General features: G+C 38.9%; 1 protein-coding gene across 3 annotated transcripts in view; it reads left to right on the top strand.

The window, feature by feature from the left end:
* B4GALT6 (beta-1,4-galactosyltransferase 6) overlaps window positions 1-10,088 on the top strand; it is a 79,547-nt gene extending 69,459 nt beyond the window's left edge. The window contains exon 9 of one of the 3 annotated variants that reach the window (XM_008535975.2): window positions 4,041-10,088. In XM_008535975.2, the coding sequence (XP_008534197.1) occupies window positions 4,041-4,167 (127 nt within the window). In that variant the 3' untranslated portion in view covers window positions 4,168-10,088. Of the gene's footprint in view, window positions 1-155 lie in introns of all 3 variants that reach the window. The other 2 variants (XM_070629838.1, XM_008535974.2) reach the window with 2 other exon arrangements.
* Window positions 10,089-22,072: the final 11,984 nt, after the last annotated feature.

Genomic DNA, 22,072 nt, shown 5'->3' with positions numbered 1-22,072 from the left:
ATGGTTTAGAAAGATTTTTAATTATGCATGAGAACCAAAAGTTGTAAAGAACTTTAAATGCTTTAATTATAAGAATGACCTTGAGCATATTCCTCATCAGTTTTTCTTTTTGAGCATGTTTCCATTACTTTTCATTTTTTTCTCTAATGCTATAGGTATAAATTACTAAGATATTCAAAAGAGCGTCAGTACATCGATGGGTTGAACAATTTAATATATACGCCAAAAATACTGGTTGATAGGTTGTATACAAATATATCTGTAAACCTCATGCCAGAGTTAGCTCCAATCGAAGACTATTAAAAGACATAGCTCTCGTGGCAAGATAGACCACAATGCTGGATTATAAACTTGGAGTGCGCTCTTAATGGAGGTCAGCAAATGGATGTGTCGCGGTGCCCTGTTCTGTGAGAAGAAGAGCCAGCAGTCCTCAGTGTTCACAGTGTGGGGTTATATACAGTCAGTCTTCTCCCACCCATCCTCTACTCTGTGACACACCCTCATGGTGAGCACTGCAGAGACCACATGCCATTGCTTAAGTCTGGAAGTTAAGAGAGCTCCCTACAAAGAGAAAATTTTTATACTAAAATCTATAATTCAAGAGAATGCTTTATTTCCGTTTAAACATCTTTTGTACATATGTGATGTAAATTAATGTGTTCAAATTGTTGAAAAATAAGATGTGTTGCAATTTTGCATGTGATTGGTTATGCCTTTATTGGACTTTTATAGACTTTTTTTTATTTGCATGGAATACAACAATGTAAATTTATGTCACTAAAAAAGGTTAACCCTTGTGTCAAATGAAGGAACTGTCAATAATTGACAGCCAACTAATAGAGTAAACTGTTATACTAGTTTTGAGCTTTAGACCTTCAGCCTTTTGTGTGGGAGAAGTCACAGCTTTCCTAGTGTTTCAAAGGGTAAGAAGAAAGGGCTTAAACAGCTTTTCTTCCTGCCTGTTTTTTTTTCTTGCTTGCAGTCTCATCAGATTTTGCTAAATCACAACCACATTGTTTATGCATATTGCATGAGTATTACCGAGAAAATCTTAAAAGTTGTGATGTGACATGATATAAAGGACCTCTTTATGCTAAATGTCTTTCATGTACCTCTGGTGTAAGTGTCGGGGATTTTGTGCCTCAAAAAATGTTCCTAAGGTTGTGTGTGTTTACACACTGTATTTTTTTTTTAGTTAGTTCATAGTGCACAGCACTTTTATTTCCAGTTCAGAAGAGCCAAAAAACATCTTCATCTTGAAAAACTCAAAGCAATTTTTTTTAAAAGAATGAGTTATGGAAAATCCAGTAGTACTTATAATATACAAATGAATTCTACTATTAGATAAGAAATTAAATGTTCTATTTTTATGAAGATAAATGCTTAGTAGATAACAAATTTTAAGTTTAATCCTCAGACTCTTAGAATTTCAGGTTTGGAAGAGATCCTTTTTGATGTTGGTCAATTTCATTTGAACTATACATAATTTTTTCATTTTTAAGAAGTTACATCTCTGGTGTTAATTATTAAAATCTCATTCAGAGCATAATTTAATAGAATTCTATTAAAACAATCAGTTATTTAAATGCATTGATGTTATAAGACACTTCTTTGAAAACAGATCTTACGACTTGACATTATGTTACTTTATCTTAAATTTGAATGAAGTTTTCATGGCAAAACCAAACAATATCCTTACTTTGAAAATTATCAATTATTGTTAACCAAAGATTCTTTAAAATGTCTTGATATTTTCACAAATTTAAAACAAAAAATTGTGTGTCTATAAAATGAATCTTTAACAACAGTAAAGAACAATGGAAATCTATAAATGAGAGATGTTTGGATAACATTTGCCTCATGGATTGTTCACCTAAAACAGAAGTAAGGTTATTTATCTCAGATTGTAAGTTTAATTTTGAAGTGTCATTTTCTGTGGCAATATTGGTAACAAGGATGACCACAAGCCAAATTATAAAATAATTGAAATTCTTATTTGAGAAAACTGGTAGCTCTCTGTTATGATACCAAGCAGAATTTTTCCACATTTATTTCTTAGAAATAGTTCCAAAATGTTTGTCTTTCATTTTTTTGCTGGTACTCAAAATAATGAAAAATCAAACCTTCTGAAAAGTAAAATATTTATTCTTAATTTATGTATCTGTTCTTTTCTGTCTCTCACAGCCAATGTGGTTAATTCGATGAAATGAAAGAAAGTAGATTGGGAAAGTTAACGTTTGTTGATCACTAACAAGATAAAGATAGTAGGGGCATAGTTGCATAATTAACCCAAGAATACTTCAATTTTTCAGTCATGGGGAAAATTAGGGTTGTTCCTGAGTCTTATTAGGAAAATATATTTTTCTCTTTTTAATGTGGAGCTGCCTACTTTTGGAATCTTTTTATTTTGATGTACATTTTACAGTTTTGAAACTCAGTTCTACTAGTATCTGCCTTATTTTCTTTGATTAAATCTAATAGTCATTTTTGTTTAGGAGTGGGCCATGAATATTTTGCTTTTTTTCAGTTTTGAATATGGTGTGTCATCCTATGAAAACCATCTCATTAGTTTGCTTTTGTTTTTAAGTGCAGGCCTAAAATTGATTTTTGCCTGTGAATAGTGAGTTTTATATGTTTCCATAAAAGTGACGGAGCTTTGCCCACTTGTCTTCATTGTATGAAAATAAATCTATTCCATAAAAAATAACAGATATATTGCAGATGCAAACTATCTTCTTTATAGTTATGTTGGGTGGATTTATTAGTGAACAGGGATTGATGGCCCCCTCCATCAGATGAAATGCTAGGGAAGTCTACAGAAAAAGTATTACGTTGTTTCTAAAGAAATCAAGGCAGGCAAATTGAACCTTTCTAAAACTAGGAAGACGTCCTCTGATAACTTATCTGTTGTCTTTCTTAGTCTCAAAGTCAGGAAACATATATGTGGACATAGCGTTATTACGAGGTCCCTCTGGCACTACTGGGAAAGTTATACAGTGCCTTCAACTAGACAAAGTAGTGATGATGGATGGCCTGTTTGTAGAAGAAAAAAGGGAGAAGTGTGCACATTTATGTAACATCATGTCTCATTCACACTGGAGATAGTCATTTAAAACTTTGCCAAAACTAAGGTTTAATGAATATTTTTTTGGTCTAAATTTAAATTTGTTTTTTTTTTGTGAAAAGGTGTTCGGTAAGAAAACTTTATTTACAATATTATGTAAATACAAAATCATGTTTTAAAAACTTGCATATATTCCTTTCCCAGCCAAGACATTGTTAGCCATTTTAAAACAAAATGGAAGAGTATCCAATACAATATTCTCCTTCTTTTGGAGGCTCCCTACAAGTGAAAGGAGATTTTTTGTCATTTTATTTGGCTTTTGCTTCTCTCTGTTATATTTCTTTATGTACTTTTCACATAGATACTACACTCTAAATTTACTGCCTTGTATTTGCAAGTATGCCAGTTGAGAGAACTAAAATGGTCATCCTGTTGTTTATCAGAAAGAGGAAGTGTACTTAAGATTATTTTATTTATTAAGATCTGAAAGGCTTCTACATAAATGCACTGAAATAAATGCTAGTAATTTCTTGTACTCTCATTTTTTTTTTTTTTTTTTGCTTCTCATGGAAATGTTTGTACTTTTTTATCATTGTCTTTTATGAAATATAATGTTCTAAAGACTTTGTGTGATGATGTAATTATTTTCTCTCAGGAACTTTTTTGGGTTTTTTGTTGCTGTTGTATTTGTTTTCCTAAATTTCAAGTGAATTATTGATGAATACCTTGGTTGCACTAGGATTGCAACATGATCATAAGGGGATCACAGCTCTGCCTTTGCAACATTCAGTTAAATACAGCTTTTACCTCGGAAGAGACACTGTAATATTTAAATATTTTTCATCAATACAGTTAGTAATTTATTGTATCAAGATGAATATTTAAGAAGTCATTTTTAGCATAGCTTGTCTTCTCCCTACACAACTTCAGTAAACTAAGCTGGCGTGTTATGGTCAATTCCCTTCTTGTTTTTCAGATATCAAGTAGTATTGAAGATCTTTAAGGCAAAAGTCAGGTCTCAAAGATACCAGGGACTAGATTTGTATTTGGGACTAGACTGTGCGATCTTGACTTTTATCAACTTAAATTATTTGCATAATTAATTGTAAGTATTATTGATTTTTATACATAGTATGAGCTACTGGGATATTGTCACTACATATCACAAATAAAGCCAGTCATTAAAGCATAATCATTTAATCATTTAAATCATTCAGAGCCGTAAAATTGAGTTGGTTTGGTCTGCTCCAGGTTCCTACCTATGGTATTAATGTGTCTCTGATGAAACATGCCTACTCAATTTAATGATCTCATATATTTTTTTGTGCTGTCTTTAAACATGTATTTAAGGTTATGGAGATATTCTGGACCAAAATTGTTTGATTTGAGAAGGCTGTTCTTAAGGAGCATGTACTGTATTGTTCTTGATTTAAGTGACTGCAGAAAAGATAGCAATATGTCCCTCAACTCTACTAGAATTAGAAGAAAAATACATAGGTTGAATAATGAAACTTGAATCTTAGCACATTCCCATAACATATTGGTGGACCTGAATTCCATTGCTAATTTAATCTTCCCAATTCCATCAGTTTAAGTTTGTGCTCTGGAGGATCTCTGAGAGGTATCAGACATTACCTGCCCTCAAGGAGTTTACTGTCTTCTGCGTGTAAAACTGACATAGTGGAAACAACTGGAAACCTGCCTACCCTCAGATGAGATGCTCAGTTGTGTCCTCTGCAGACACGGTTTTACATTTCGCTAATGCAATCTTAGGTCAATAGAGAGCTTTGTAGGGTCAGCTTTTCTCCAGGCCCAGAGTATTTCTCAGCTGTAAGTGTTATACTTCAGAAGGCTGATTGAGGTAATCACTCTGCTGCGACAGACCTTGAGGATTTGCAGTTAATTTACAGGAGGGCTGTGTGGAAGGTGGTGGTTATAAGCAAAGACTCTGGAATCAGACTGATGTGAGTTTGAATTCAGGGATTCCCTATCATTAGCTGTGAAATTTTAGCAAATTTTTAAACCTCTGTGGTTCTCAGTTTCCTGATCTCCCAATTGAGGATGATAGGAACTACCCGAGGGTCGTTGAAATGATGAAATAAGCTAATCCTAATAAGAGCACTGAGCCCAGTGCCTGACACACTGAGCAAAAACTTAGATAAAGTCAGTTTTCAGCTTTAGAGTAACAAGCTTTTTTCCATGCAAATTGTCCTGGATCATATTTAAAGAAGATACTGCATTCTTTAATTCTACTGGGAATTGGAGTTGCTGATTCCACTATCCCTGATAATGTATGTAAACAATTAGCAAAACTGGCAAAAGTGCACAATAAAATTTGACAGTAACAGTCTTGAGAAGTGTAGCAAATGGGGCTCAGGTTCTGTTTCCCTGAGGGGTGTGCGGCTTCAGGTGGATGACGTGGAAAGCATCTTGTACTCGGCTCCTGGAAGGCCTTCTGTCACCCCTGCCTGCTCTCAGCCTTACGGCCAGAGACGTAAATGTCCACATGGGCCTGGGATCCTGCTTTTTGTCTCCGACCTTGGCTTTGGGGTTTGGCTTTTTTACCTATACTCTTCTCAGTTTCCTTGGAAGACACTTCTTCCTCTGCCTTCCGTTCTTCCCCTCTTCGAGGACTGCTTTCTAGCCCTGTCCAGTAGAATATTCTACGATGATGGAAATGTTCTAAGACTATCCTATCCAACATGGTAGTCACTAGTTATGTGTGGCTATTAAGCATTTGAAATGTGAATAGTGCTAGTAAGGAACTGGATTTTTAATTTCGTTCACTTTTTAATAAATTTAAATAGCCATGTACAGCAGGTGATCTTCTGTACTGCAAAGCTTTATTTAACCCCAGTGTATGTAGGAGACTCGCAGGCCGTATGTCCAGCTCAGAATTCTTAGTTCCTGATCCACTTTATCCACTTATCTCCACCTCCTTGTCCACAGAAACTTAACACTCAGCATGTCTTAAGCTGAATTTATCGTATCCCCCCAAACCTAGTCTTTCTCTTCTTTTACCATCCATGTAGTAACTCAAGGACCAATCTGTGAGTCATCATCCCTCTTTCTAGTCTGTACTGTCAACATTAACTCCACCTCTTAAGTCTCTCTCCAATCCATCTGGTCTTCTGTCTCCACAGCTACCTGCATCCTCCCCAGGCTTTTCTTTCTACAAAGGTATGTTGTCTTCTTTGAATCTGTCTTCCACATTCCCACAGAAATTGTCTTTTGAAATATTCCTTTGCTTAAAATCTTTCAGTGGCTCCCCATTGCCTACAGGATAAGGTGCACATATTTCTGCTTCTCATACCAGGTCCTTAATGATCTGACTTCTGCTTGCCTCTCCAGGACCACCACCTCACCTCTCATTCCTATTGCACCTTATGCCCTTATAATTCTCTGGCTGCCTGTAAACTACTTCCAGTGGCCAGCATCATGCCCCTTTGCCTTTGCGCACCATCCTTTCTACCCTCATTCACCAGAGGATCTACTTCATATCTCTTAAGACTCATCAAGCTCCTGTGGAAGCCGTCTCAGGCCAACCCAAGTAAAATTTGCCACTCACTCCCTTGTACTCCACCCCTACAGTACATAACCCCTGTTAAAGCATGTCTTACACTCTCACATTTATTTATTTACACATTTGCTTTTTCTAAGACTGTTAGCTCTTTGAGAGCAGTGGTCTGCATCATTCATTTTTGTACTCGCAGCATCTAGCACAGTGCTCAACACATGAGTGACTTTGTCAGAGGAACTCTATTTGCCGTCTAATAGGGCGGAACACTCCACGGCGTTCTCAATTGCTGTTCCATTAATACATGTGTCATACCTACTTACTGAACTGTGTTAAGTAGGATCAGTGCCTTAATTATGACCATTAAGGGCCATCATCAAAATGGGTTTTGACCCACCTACAAATATGTCTGAATAGAGTGCCAGGCTCATCTTTTTACTCAACATATTTTTAAAATTGAAAAATATTTACTAAACTAAATAATTAATATAGTTTATACAGGAATAAACAATAGTAAAGAATTCACTGCCAAAATATTAAATTTAAAAAAAAGTCAAGCATGGAAAGTGAAAGTCACTCCACAAACTAAATGTTGTCGCAAGACACTAATGTGACAATGAAAGAGTTCCAGAGCAGATGCTGAAAACAGCGTTTTGACTTATCAAAGAGAAGGTATTAATTTACATCTGAGGTAGTTTTTAAAATATAACTAGCTCATTTCCAAGAATTATCCTGACTTTCTTTTAAACAGGCCTCCCTCCCTTTCTTCCCTCGCTTAACCTGCTCTTTTCCTTTCTTCTCTCCACCACCGTTGTTAGAATCAGAAAAAATCCTGATGGCTATTAATTTCCCTGGAGTCTTTATGAAATGCTGTGAGTGCTTTTGTTCGGGCAGAAGAGGGTCACTATGGAAACCAGACTCCTTCATTATTCTCTTATCCCTTGACCTCGTCTAAGTGTCATTTTGCATAGGATAATTATGCAGTATTTCAACCTGGCTAGCAACTTCTGGCAGCGTTGTCTCCCATCTCTCCCACCTCAGTATTTTTTGGCGTTTATTAAGCACCTGCTGTGTCTCGAGCACTGTGCTGTGCTGGGAGCATGAGGATGAATAACACAGTTCCTTCCCCCACCTAGGCTATAGCCAACTAAGGGAGATGCTTTCCTAGGGCTTCTCAAGGGGCCAACCCCTTTTCCCTCTAAATATTTTATAACCTACTTGGAAACCCAATAGAAAAATGGGCAAAATCTCCAATAGGCCACATAAGAAGAGAGCAGTTCACACAGAGTTCCACCCACAGGGGCTGTCGGGGAGGGCATCTCCTGTTCCTGCAGAGGGGGTGGGGTTGGGGGGAGAACCGGTTCCACCCACCTCTGCTGCCCATGGGGTTGGGGCCTGCCCTGGCTTTTATCAGGGTGTCCTGGAGAATAGCCAACTGTGATTCACCTGCCTGCTGTCCTGTGCTGTCCTGGGTCTAAGGCTACAGAGAGCAGGCTTTTCTTGGGAGGCGGTTTTTTTTTTTCTTTTGATCTGCTCCTATCAGCATTTCTGGTTCGCAGCTGTCTCTAGCACCCAGGCTGGGATACTTAGGGCCTGAGAAGAGAACTCTGGGAACTCAGCTGGGGTGTTCCTCGAGTCTGGGTCTCCTTGGGCAGTTCACCTTTACTCACTTCTCAGAGTCTGCTGGTAGGGTGTGTTTGTTGTTGTTGTTTGGTCATTAGTGGGAGAAGAAAATGGAATGTGTTTACCCCATCTTGTCCAACTCACATAAAAATGTGATCTAAAAAGGAAAATAAGGAAGTGTTCTGTATCTGGACTATGTCAATGTCAATATGGTGGTTGTGAAGTCGCACTATAACTTTGGAAGGTGTAACTGGGGAGGAGGACTGTGGAAAGGGTACGAGGGATCTCTCCATATTATTTCTTACAAGTGCATGTGAGCCTCCAATTACCTCAAACTAAAAACTTCAATTAAAAAAGAGGTAAAGGGTCCTACGTGAAAGATGATCAGTTCCACTCACAATAAGAGAGATGCAGATTAAAACTATATCGAAGTGCCAATTCTGACCTATCAGATTGGCCAAAATCCAAAAGTTTCACCAACACTATTGGTGAGGCTGTAGAGAACCAGCTGCTCTCGTACATAGGATGCAAAATGTCACAACCCCTCTGGAAGGGAATTTAGCAATATCCAGCAAAATTACTAAAGCATTTACTCTTTGTCCCAGAAATCTTTTTTTGGGTGTCTATCCTAAAGACACATCTGTATAGAGATGAAGCAACATATGTACTCGTTTATTCCTGGAGGTGTGTAGCTTAGAGTAGCACAAGATCGGAAGCACCCGAGCGTCTGTGTAGAGGGCGCTGGTTGAATCGGCCCTGGTCACCCACACACTGGAGCACTCTGCAGCCACGTAAAACGGGGGCACAAATTCTGTGTTCTGATATGGATGTGTTTCCAGGCTGACAGTGTCCTGTGGGAAAAAATAAGGTTCACACACTATATTAAATGCTGCATTTTGTGAATGAAAGAAGAGAAAATAAAAATGTATGCATGTATTTGTTACTTTGTACAAAAGAGCGACTAGCAGGACAAACCAGAAACTAGTAAAAATGGTGATGTGGTGGGGAGGGTGGCAGAGGGGTGGAAGGCACAGGGATGGCAGTGAGACTGGTTCTTTATGATTTTATATGGTTAGGAACTGGAACCTTGTCAATGTTTTTACATAATCAAAAAGTGAAATTTAGAAACAAACCCTAAAATCAATCTTAAACAAGCAAATTTTCAAAATTATTTGGACAAAGGAGAACAAATGTTTAGTGAGTTTGTTCTTCATTAACTAATGATTAACCTTAGCAAGTATGAAGAAAGTGATTCCTCTTTGCTCCTTGTTCTTGCTGCATTATGTAAATGTCACTAATGCCATATCTGCATGTTCTGCTGGGTCTTTTTCCTTCCTATTTTCACTGTGCATTTTTCTTTTTTGTACACAATTTGCTTTGTATTGTTAATGTGGGGAAGGTAATAACTACCCTTTCATGGACATATCAGTGGGTTTGGCAGCCCTGCCCATGGTCCTTTCCCAGAGAACCTGCTTTAACCACCTCCTCAAAGGAGGAGTTCCCACACCTTGTAGCTTTCCTGGCCACAGCTCGCTGGAGGAGGGGTAGAGCCTGGCCCAGAGAGAAGGCAACGATGGTCAGGCTAAGCCTGCCAGATTCTTAGCAATTTGAAGAAACACAGGGACTGAGGCAGTTAATTTGGGGGCCAGAGGGCTGAGCCCAAATTTCCGTCCTTGTGATTAAGTGAGCAGAGAAGCTGGTTTGCAAAGAGAATGAAGAGGATTCATATTGGGAATCATGCAGCCCGGAGACAGAAAAATGTGGTTACTTCAGTTCCTGATGGCTTTCCAGAGCCAGCCCCTGGTGAGGCCCAGATGTGTCCGTTCCATTTCTGTTCTGTGAGATACGTATGAATCCTTAAATAAATCTTTGTTGTTCAAGTTAGCTGGACTGAGTTTGTGTTTCTTAAATCAAACGACCCTTAGTTGAGACACTCCATTTCTCTTTTGGAAAGGTTTTTGACCTCATTAAAATCAATTTTGATTATGTTGATCAAAGTGACAAGCTATTCATAATCATGCGTATTCAGACCTACATAAAAATAGCCCTACTGGAGTGAGATGTCTTTGAGGAGAAGAACCATTTCTTTTTCATCTTTACCTGGCACTCCTAATGGGAATTTAATAAATATTTGTTAAGTAAAAGGTTTTTCACTTGTAGCCCTTACAGTATGGATTTGGTTTTTTAAAATTGCTTTTCTCTAAGACAATAGAATGTAAAATCTCAGGGGAAACAGTTTCAGTTTGAGTTGGATTTGAGGCACTACGGATATTCTGGAACGAGTCCCCAGACATCTGGTCCTCCTCATTCCTTGTCTAGGAAGTCCTGGGAAGCTGATTCAGGGGCTCCCCGGGGTTTGGGAACTGGTTAAATGGACAACACCCTCAGCGAGTGGGTCTCAATGCTGATTGACGTTCGACTCACTTGGGGAGCTTTGTAAATTATAATCACATTTGGCACCACCTCCAGAGAATTGATTTAATTGGTCTGGGTTGAGTATTCTTCAAAATATTCCTGAGTCTAAAATGCAGCTGTGATGGAAAAACGTGGCCGTAGACACTCCCTAGATGGTTAATGTGGCCCTGCAGCTGATGCAGACTCATGGGGCGTTTTGAACAGACGTAGACCTTGGGCCACTCTGATGTGCACTGAAGTTGGAGAAACGCTGCTCGCAGCCAAGACAGGCTGAGGTGGAAGCTGCAACGGTTTGCCTTGGTTCGTCCCGCTTTCTCTCCCTCCTCCTTATGTTGGATCAAAAATTGTTACTGTTCCAGAGAAGAAGGTACTGAAGACTTATGAAAGACCGTTTAATGAGACAGTTATTCTGACAAGTTTTTTGAATATTTGGTAGGATAATGTCAGTTTATAAAGTTTCACATAGATAGTTCACATCCTACCTGCCTGTAATGGGCCAGACACTTTCTAAGCTCTTTCCATGTAATACCTCACTGTGGGTCCTCACAACTGCCCTGAAGGATTGAAAGTGAGGAGGGATTGAGAAGCCACAGAAAGGAGGTTCCATGGCAGAAGGGAAAAATCTAAGTGCGGCCTGTTCAAGATAAATCAGAAAATGGAAGTGGTTAAGAGAATTTTGAGAGTCCAAGAAAGTGAAATAAGAAGCAGTGGATGAGAAATTTTATAAACCCCAGAATTTACAGACCTTATAAAAAACTTTCTAGAAACAAATTCCTGACTAGATTTTAACCTCAAAGTCCAACAATTTATTGAAGTTAAAAAAAAAAAACGAACGTTAATTGTTATTCTAAGTCCAAAGGGTTTTGCTGCTTCTAAGTTACAAAGAATATGGCACTGCTTTTATAGTGTGCTTTTGTAAGGAAATAAAAGCTATCCAAAGGCTTATTAGTATACTTTCGAGGAAATAATTGAGTAATATTTTTAATAACAATTTTTGGTAGCTACTTATCTAAAAACTTCTTTTATAAGTCATTTCCTGGGAGTAATGTCATTTTTTACTCTAGGCCTAGAAGCTAAAGTATAATTGCCAATCCCTTGGGAGAACAAATTGAATAGGGACCATGAAACCACAGAACTTTAGATCAGGAAGGGGATTTTAAAATCATCTAATTCATTTCTTTTCCTTTCCATTTGTTTTATCAGGTATCAATTAAAACAAAATAAAATATAAATGGAATTTCCCACCCCTCCACTGAACAATTCTAAGAGCCTTTAGGTTCTCCTCATTCGGTCTACTCCAGCCACAAGACTGGGCTTTAGAAAACATTGATCAGATCAGCTCATTACCCTTCTTTACCTTCACTGGCTTCCCCATTACTCACAGATTCTTTCACTTCTTAGCATAACCCTTCAGTCTGCTGCCACTCGATATGAAATATCTAGCCTCTAACTAAAACAAGTTGCTTGCCTTTCTCTGAATATTTAATGTGCTCTCAAAACTTTGCCCCTCTGCATTTCAGTCTCCTCTTATGCCTTTTTCGTACTTACTTGCCGGGAGCCTCCTACTTTGCTTGTAAGGGCAAGCCCAGTTGTCCCCTCCTCTGTGAGGCCGCCAGGAATCAGAACAAGTTTTTCTATTATGCTACCATAGCATTTTAAATATTTTTATGGCAATGCTCACTTTCTTTCCTTCTCTCTTTTCTTTCTTGTCTCTTTTCTTCTTTTCCTCCCTCCTTCACTCTCTCTCTCTCTTTCCCTTTTCCTTCCTTCTTTCCTTCTTTCCTCCCTTCCTTCTCTCCTTCCCTTCCTTGCTTTCTTCTTTCCCTCCTTCTCTTTCTCTCTCTTGTTTTTTCTTTCATGCCTGTCTCCATTGCTAAGAACATGAGTTCCTTGAAAACAGACCCAGTGTCTTAATTCATACTTCTAGCTCCAGCACCTGGTACACAGTAGGTGCTCAGTAAATGTGTGTTGACTAAGTCAATACATGTATGCTGTCGTAGATTGAATGATGGCCCCCCAAAAATGTCCATGTGCTAGTTCCCAGGACCTATACAAGAAACTTTGCAGTTATGATTAAGTTAAGGACCTTGAGATGGAGAAATTATCCTGGATTATTTGAGTGACCCAGTGTAGACACCAGGGTCCTTATAAGAAGAGGTCATGAGCCAAGGATGAAAGTGCCTTCTAGAAGCTTAGAAAGGCAGGAAGAACCAGTGCTGGAGGCCAAGCATCCAGAAGGAACGCAGCCCTGCCAACACCCTGATTTTATACTTCTGACCTCCAGAAGTGTAAGAGAATCAATTTGTGTTGTTTTAAGCCACTGAATTTGTGGTAATTTGTTACAGTGGCAATAGGAAACTAATACACATGCCTGTGTGAATTAACAAGTCACAGATCCTTTACTAGACTTTTAAAAATTGTCTAGTAAAGGAATAGACAAAAAAACATAAAAAATAAATACAGGAGAAATGTTGCGCCTTACTAGTCAAAGAAATAAAAATTAAAGCAATCATGAGATATAATGATATATCTGCTAAAGTGGCAAACATTTTTAATAAGCAGAACCAGTAAGGCTTAAGTGTCATAAAATTTATTACATTAATGTGTTCATACCCTAGTGCTACTCCAAGTGATAGTAGTTAGAGTTCTTGGGAGCTTATTATGTACTATGCGTTGTCTTAAACCTCTTTGTACGTGTTATGACAATTAGTCTTCAAAATAATCCCCTGGAGGTGGTGCTACGGTTATTCCCATTCTACAAATGAAAAAAAACAAGGCAAAGAAAGCCGATGTCATCTGTCCAAGATCATACAGCTTGTAATGGTGGAGCCAGGACTCCTTCCCAGGCAGTTTGATGCTCAAGGATCCACTTGGTCTAGGAGTTAGATACTCCTGGAAATGCTAGGACGTTCGCTTAATTCAACACAAGCAAAAAGCTATATTCTTCATAAAGATGTTCATTGCAGCACTAACTATAAGTACAAAAAATTGAGACTGTCTAAGTATATCGCAGTATGAGGGTGGTGTAATTAAGCGACTGTAATACATAAACAAGATAGTCAATGTTTCAAAAAGTAAAAATCATAATTATAAAGATTACATAGAAATATGAGAAATTGTTCATGGTAAAATAAAGCATGAAAATTTCCCATTATGATTGCAACTTTATGTTTATAATAATTAGTAAAAAACATTCTATTGTAATACAACTATGGGTTACTGTAATTTTGGTTTCTTGAACATTATTAAACTCTTTTCAATGAAAGTGTAATAAAATAATTATCTTTGAAAAAGTTCTACCAATTTTATTCTCAACAAATCATAGGATTGAGTCTTTCAGTTTACTAATGTATAGAAGGAACAAGCCTATTTTAGGGCCATTACTGATTTTTTTGTACTTTCTTCTTACCAAGGGAAGATGAATATTTTTAAAGCTGTATTAATTGAGACGTTCTTGGTCACAAGTAATGAAATAACTAAATCAGTAAATCTAAAACTGTTCTAAAATTAAAAGTTTATTTTTGAAAAATTGATTTTAAAAACCCTGAATCAAACTTACTTAAAAAATAAAGGAAACTATTGGTTAATACCAGTGAAAATTCCAGAAACATTCAATGCTTCAGCTGCTCCACAGTGTCACCAAGACTCACTTTCTACCTTCCCGGAACTGGCTCCCTCTTGAGGATTGCTCCCTCACAGTCATAGGAGAGCTGCCAGCACCTCCCAGGGCTGCATCCTTGCAGAGAGGCACCACATTTGTATCTCACTATGAAAGAGAAGTCCTGGGTTTCCTTCTTATTGGGCCATTTTAGGTCCCCTGAACACCCCTAAACTAAACATCGTGGCAAAGATGATGATATTTCCCTGATTGATTTAGACAGCTAAGCTCCTTGCTCCCACTGCCCTCCTGGAACTAAGGATGACAGTGTGTCCATTGCTACTCAGTGGAAGAGGAATGGATGGTTGTAGCTAAAATATTCATTATAGAGCATTCATGGGTTTTCCTGTGTATTTGTCTCTGTACAAAGGAACCCCAGGCAGGAAAGGGCTTGACTCCTGGCAAGGCCCCAACTTCCCATGTGGGAGTCCCACTCCCCAAGCAGGGCCGCAACCCCCCAGCAATGCCCAGCCCTAGGCAGAGCTCCTATCTCATGCCACTGCTCCCTGGGGAGGCCTGGAATAGCAGAGGTCTCTGCCTTTCAAGGCGCTGAAGCAAACCCACCCTGTAGGCTTTAGTTATCATTTTGAATGAAGGTACCCTTTTGTTCTTTTGGCCCTGGCCTTAGACAGAAGGACATTTTAAATAGACTCTTTCTATTTTTAGACATTCTGAGTGACTAAGTTCCTGAAATCAATCCAAGGATGCAGAAGCTGGCACTCAATGTTTGAACTAGGTTACTTCCAGGAGCTGGTAGTCTTTTAATGTTTCTCCACAAACTGGTCCATTCCTGTGGATTGGTAGGTCATGCTGCCATTTCTCACATGTCTATATGAGAGGAAAAAACACCCTAGTAAAACCCATGGGGGTTCTAAGTGCTCAGATGAGAACTATTTGCCTACCGGGAGCCAATCATTTCATCCATTCCTTCAGCAAATATTTATTGAGCGCTGGCTATGTGCTAGGTGCTGTCCTCCAGATACTTGGAAATCTATTCCAATATATTTTCCAAATACACTTTCGTGGGGAAGGCTGCCGAGTAATGTTCATCCAACTCCACAAGAGTCCTCACCAAGGCAGCTGCCCTGGGCTCTCACGCCAGCTTCAGTGTTCTCTCCCTAAGCCCATCCTTGCATTTCCACATCATGCCTTATACATAGCCTTCGGCCTTCTGGGGAGTGACAGTAGTGGTGGTGACAGCAGATGGGTGACTGCTGAGCTTGGAGGCAAGCTCCACGTCTCAAGTGTTGGTTTAAGCAGGCTGTATACTGTAACCCCTCTCTCCTTGCTAGCTGACAGTGGCTCTGGAACAGACCTTCAGTATTTGCATTAATTGCCAAAGATGAATTACCATCTGCCTTGGCTTTAAATTAACTAGGGCATTTCTAACCCAGAGAGAGTGGGGAGCTAGGAAAATGGAATTCCTTCTGAGCTTATTTCCATTTTGAAAGGCGGTAAGAAGGAATGGTGCTAGGGGAGGGGTGTGTTCCATGAACTGGGAAGTAAAAGAAAGGAATTCACTGTAAAACTAAGAGTTTGAGTGAGAAATAAAAATTCATGGACAAAATACAGTTTAAAGCATAAATGCCCTAAATTTTCTTGTTTGACAGGTGCTGTCCAAATGTTTCAGGAGGTATTTTAATATTAGTGAGTTTTGCTTTCTGCTGGTATGTATAAACACAATGCCAACGTCCAAGGTATGAGACTGAAAACTGACAATTACTTCAAGCTCAGGGTGGCTAAAATTGAACTCACCATCTCTGACTACACATCTGCTCTTCTGCCCATATTCCCATGCTCAGTCCTGGCTTGTCCATTCAATCTGCCAGCCAGGATCGACACCTGAGTTTCATGGACTCCTCTAATTCTCTTTCTTCCCACAACAAAGCTATCACTCTATCTTCTTATTTTCTATTCTAAACACCTCTGTAGACATTGAGGAAAAGGAGTGAGGAAGCAGCTCCTGACATCTGGGAACTGGCCGCCATGTTGTTCCATTGAGCATGACAGTCTCACAGAACAGCAACATCAAACAAGGTCACTCTGAGACCAGGACAAAGGAAGACAAAAATAAAATCTCTGTGAAATCCACAAAATACCAAACCTCCCCTCTCGCTAAAAAGAGTAACTGCTTCAGCTTCTCCAGTTACAGCTTTGGCTCTGCTCTGGACGGCCCTCCCTACCAATAAACCATTGAGACATCCTGTCATAGAATTGCCCCCACTTTCTGATAGCATCCCCTCCAGTGTGTAGTCCCACTTCCTTAGACTCCCCGCCAAATCACAAAACCAAAGTCCAAATCCTACAACAGGTTCTTTCTGACACTCTCTTAGTGAGAGTGTTGTGTTTTCTCTCTGGCTGGAACGAGTAATAAATTCAAGTGGTTCAACTACATAGATGTGTTCCTGGTGGATTTTGGCTGGAGAGTATTGACGCTATTCCCTTCACTCCATTTCTGGCTGAAACTCATACAGCAAGGAAAGATTGAGAAACTGTTACACATTGGATGCCACTAACAAGCCTTATATCAATGTTATTTTCCTGGTTTTGATCATTGTACTATGGTCATACAAGATGTTAACATTAGAATTTGGGTAAGGAGCTCTATGTCCTTCTTTCCAATTTCTCTGTAAGGCTAAAACTAGTTCAAAATGAAAAGTTAAACAAATAGGGCATAGTTGTTGTTTTCTTTAAATAGAAACACTGATCTGGAATATTAATCTAATCATGTTACTTCACTGCTTAAAACTCTGCCATTGCAGTGTGAGCAACAAGTCTTCTATGCCTGTTTTCACTAACAAATTACTTGGGGTGACGCACAAGGAGCCTCATTTGCTGTCCGCTGTCCATCAGGCTGGCCTCCCTTCTCTGTCCTGTGTCCTCCAGCAATCCTGACCACACCATGCTCATTTCCCTGCCTCCCCTTTGTGCGGTGGGAATTTATATGACTCCATTCATTAATTATCTCTTTCTTTGATACTTTCTCTCTTGTCCTCTGGCCTCATCAATCCCCAACCACTCCCTCCTCAGTTCCCAAAGCACAGCGCTGTGCCCTGAGGAGGCAGAGGAGAGCATGGCTAGAGACATTAAATACATTTACAGGCATGCACAAAGTGAGCGCTGCATTCTTTTTCAGTGTTTATATCTGAAACCATGAGAAAAATATTCCCATCTCTTGCATTTCTCCTGTCTCTTTTCTCATATGTCCCTAAAAGTGCTGAATGTCTGTTCTTACCCCAGAAATGATTCTCCTGGCTTTAGCAATGTGGCATCTTGAAATATCAGGATAGTTAAATGGAAAAAAAAATGTACTGATCAATCGATCTATATGTGACCAGATTAATAATTTTTACCTGTGAAGTCCAGGTGCATCGTCTCAGGACATGCCACTGATTTTATTGGTGATCTCTGGTTCCCTCAAGGTATAACATATGGCAAAGGAGAGTTTTTAAACAGAAGCAATCCTGAAATAGCTTCTTGCATATATATGTCTCATTCATAGATTATGTTTGAGTGTGCTTTATGTAGACATCATACTAATATTTTTTTCCTTTATTTTTCAAAAAGATAGGGACATTTGATGAGAATGAATACCTTCCCTTTAAGTGGTACTGCTGTTTCCATTTATCTTTCCCACAGTCACACACTCATACACTCCCATAGTCAAGTGACATCAGAAAGGAGTTGTAACTTACAGAATATCACAGTGGTGTCCTGGAGCCAGCACATAATGGCTTATGTTACATTTTTAGGAATTTTATGAGCTGGTTATAAAACATGACATTAAATTATATTAAAACAAGGGTAATAAATACCCTCGTCTCATTACTTCTTAATCATCTTATTTGTGCTCCTGAAGTATTTATGTCTATTGTATCTGTATGGTGGAAATACTGTACTATACTACTGTCTATCTCTTCCCAGCCTTGAATTCAGTGACATCATGTTGGTAGCTTGAAATTGACCATAGTGGGATTATTTACAGCATGGAAATTGGCAAACACTACAAATCTGGGCTGGCTTTTTCTCTTTGAAGAGCCAGTTGTTAAACATTTACCATCACACACACACATTCACACACACGCACACACTCCCCTTCTTTACAAAGACTGATTCTCTGTTTTCATATTGGGATAGTAATTATTGATTGAAATATTAGGAAGTCTAGATGAGCAAATGGCATCATATCCTCATTCATATTTCCTTTAAGGCATTGGATGCTTTTCAATCCAATTCATGATTTTTCTCTGGACAAGGCAAATCAAACCCATTTCTATCATGTATATATTTGGTAATCTAATATTTATTCTTTTTTCCTGAATATCCATTTGTACCACACTAATCCAGGGTCACATCTCCTCAAACCTGCATTTCTAAAAATATTTATCAATATCTATATCTATATTTAGAGAAAGATTTAAGGAATTGGCTCACACGATTATGGAGGCTAGCAAGTCTGAAATTTTCAGAGCAGGCTAGATACCCTGAGAAGAGTTTATATTGCAGTCTCAAGTCTGAAGGCAGTCTGGGGCTGGCCCCGTGGACGAGTGGTTAAGTTCGCGTGCTCAGCTTTGGTGGCCCAGGGTTTCAATGGTTCGGATCCTGGGCATGGACATGGCACCTCTCATCAGGCCATGATGAGGTTGCATCCCACATGCCACAATTAGAAGGACCCACAACTAAAATATACGACTATGTTCTGGGGGGATTTGGGGAGAAAAAGCAAAATAAATAAATAAAAATAAATAAATGAAGGCAGTCTGGAGATAGAATTCCTTTTTCCTCTGGGGGCCTCAGTCTTTTCTCTTAAGGCCTTCGACTGATTGGATGAGGCCCACCCACATTATGGAGGGCAATCTGCTTTACTCAAAGTCCACTGACTTTTAAATGTTAATCACATCTAAGGTGGCCAAAGGGTACAAACTTCCAGTTATAAGATGAACAAGTTCTGGGATGTAATGTCCAACAAGGTGACTATAGTTAACAATACAGTATTGTATACTTGAAAGTTGCTAAAAGAGTAGATCTTAAAAGTTCTCACCACACACACACAAAAAGGTAACTATTTGAGGAGATGAATATGTTAACTAGCCTTATTGAGGTAATCTTTTCACAATATATATGTATATCAAATCCTCATGTTTTACATCTTAAACTTATATAATGTTATATGTCAATTATATCTCAATAAACCCAGAGGAAAAAATGTTAGTCATATCTAAAAATACTTTTATAGTAATATCTAGACTGGTGTTTGACCAGAAACTGGGTACCATGGCCAAGCCAAGTTGACACACAAAATTAATCATCACAGTCCCACTCTCCAAATTTGTCCATCATAGGGTGAAATCTTTGGCCACACCCTCATTCCTGAGGTCACGGGGGAATTGATAAAACAAGATGCAGATTCCTCTTGCTGTAGGGAAGTAAGAGATGCCTGTGTTTCTGATTAGTGAGAAAGGCCGTGAATGGAGTTAATTAACATACTCAGTTATATCTTGGGTATTTTTATGGGAAAGAGGGTAGGGCCACTTGGATGCCACCAGAGTTGGATGGTAAAAGCACGTATCTCTGCTTTTGTGTTTTATTGGCAGGATTTTCTTATTAGCATTCATCGCTATTTCAAGGCTTTGGGTGAGCAGTTCCACTGTCTAAATTAATTGGGAACACATGGATTACTGTGACAAATCTGTTTTTCTGCCTTTTGGGCCTTTCCAAAGCTCTCTGCAGGGATTTGGGCAAATTCCTTAACCTTCTGTATCTCAGATTTCTATCCCAAAAAGCCTCCTAAACATAGCATTCAGTGATTCTATAACTTGAACCTGACCTACCCATCCAACATTTTCCCCCGTGATTTTTTAACTCTCTGCTTCTGACAACCCAATTCCTACCCTCCTTTTTGCCATTATCACACTAACTTCCACCAAGATATCTTGGCTGATGTGGTTTTCTACAACTTAGATAACTATTCCTCTATCTGTCACATCTACTTTTCAAATACAACTTGTAATATCTTTAATATACACAGAGCTTTTATAAATCAATATTAAATAAACAGGCCCCCTGTATAATGTGGCTAAAATGTGAACATGCACTTCATGAAAGAGGTTCGAACGGCCGATAAACGTGAGACAATATGTTCAGCATCACTAAGTAAAAAAAGAAATTGAAATAAATATTAAATGTTAAATGTAAATTTTGACTTTCAGAATGGCAAAGATTTCAATGAATACAAACCCAGGATGGAATTTGGGAGAATCCCCTAGGAGGCTATGTTAGTTTCCCTAGGCTGCAGTAACAAAGTGCTACAAATTGGGTGGCTTAAAATGGCAGAAATTTATTGTCTCACAGTTCTGGAGATTAGAAGTCCCAAATCAAGGTGTCAGCAGGGCCATACTCCCTCTGAAACTTATAGCGGAGAATCCTTCTGTTGATGGCTATCAGTCCTTGGTGTTCTTGACTGGTAGCTGCATTGCTCTGTTCTCGGCCTCTGCCATCTTATGGCGTTCTCTCTGTATGTCTGGTTCCGAATTTTCTTCTTATAAGGACACCAGTCCTATTGGATGAGAGCCCACCCTAATGACCTCATCATTACTAATTACATCTGCAAAGTCTCTCCAAATAACATCACACTCACAGGTATTGGGATTTGGGACTTCAACATATCTTTTTAGGGAACACAATTCGACCCACAGCAGTGGCCATGAAAGAGCATAAGCCCAGATACTAACACATAGCAACAAAGAGCAAAGGAAAAAAGGATCATTTCAGTGGAAGCAGCATGGACAGAGGACTATCAGGGACCAGACAACACATTCTACTTTATGCCAAGATGCTATGATGCTTCCAGAAGGAAGATGTGATTTGGAAAGGAAAGAGAAGGCTGAGCATCAAACTGGAAGTCAAACTGAGTTGATTTCAATTGACAAGATTAAGTTTGCTGATACCAAGAGGAAGTGGGGGCCGGAAAGTTCAATTCAATTCATATATATATATATGGAAAATTAATATTTTCAAACTGCTTGGGTTATAAAAATCCTATGTATTTAGCAGCAGCCAAATGGAAATGTAGTATTCTATAAATAGGCAGAGCAATACAATATTTGTAGATATTAGACTGAATCTTATGAAATTGCCAGTATTTGACCATTAATAGACAAAAATGGCAGTTTGATATGGATTAACCTAATGTGCATGGAAGAGGAATTTGCTAACCTCATTGAACAAACTCAGAGACATTGATTTTACCACATATATTTGAGGGAAAACTCAGCACATGTTAAAAAGTCCAAACCTACATTCCACTCTCTTCAAATTTCTTATTCTCTCTACACAGCCAACTAGAGTGTGGCGAGATTTTAGATTTGAATTTGAAGGAAAATGGAAAGACTGCTTAGTGATGTTTAGGGCTCAGCCTTGGGTCTGACCCAGGCTTTTCTTAGGGAATCCTGGTTGGAGATTATGTACAAGAAGTAACTAGCCCCAGCCACTTGGAGGATGGCTGATGACAAGGTTCCCATCAATGGGTCCTTATTGTCCATAAGATGAATTCACAGCTCTGACAGGTGGCATATAAAGCCAGCCTTCACCCTAGACTCATTTCCCACCACTCCCAACCCTACTGTGGCAGAGATGGTTGTTGACCAACCCAGATTAGTGTTTTTTTCCAGAATGTAGAGTTGTTCTAGGAAAGGACTCCCCACCAGGAACTGTTTAGCTCAGTGCATCTAAATAGGACCATGCAACTAGTTCTGGTCAGTTGGAATCATGCGTGACACTTCAGCACAGAGGGGCT

The sequence above is a fragment of the Equus przewalskii genome, chromosome 7 (genome assembly GCF_037783145.1).
Source record: "Equus przewalskii isolate Varuska chromosome 7, EquPr2, whole genome shotgun sequence".
Classification (NCBI taxonomy): Eukaryota; Metazoa; Chordata; class Mammalia; order Perissodactyla; family Equidae; genus Equus; species Equus przewalskii.
Note: the sequence above shows the minus strand (reverse complement) of the source record. Positions and strands in the feature narration are given on the sequence as shown.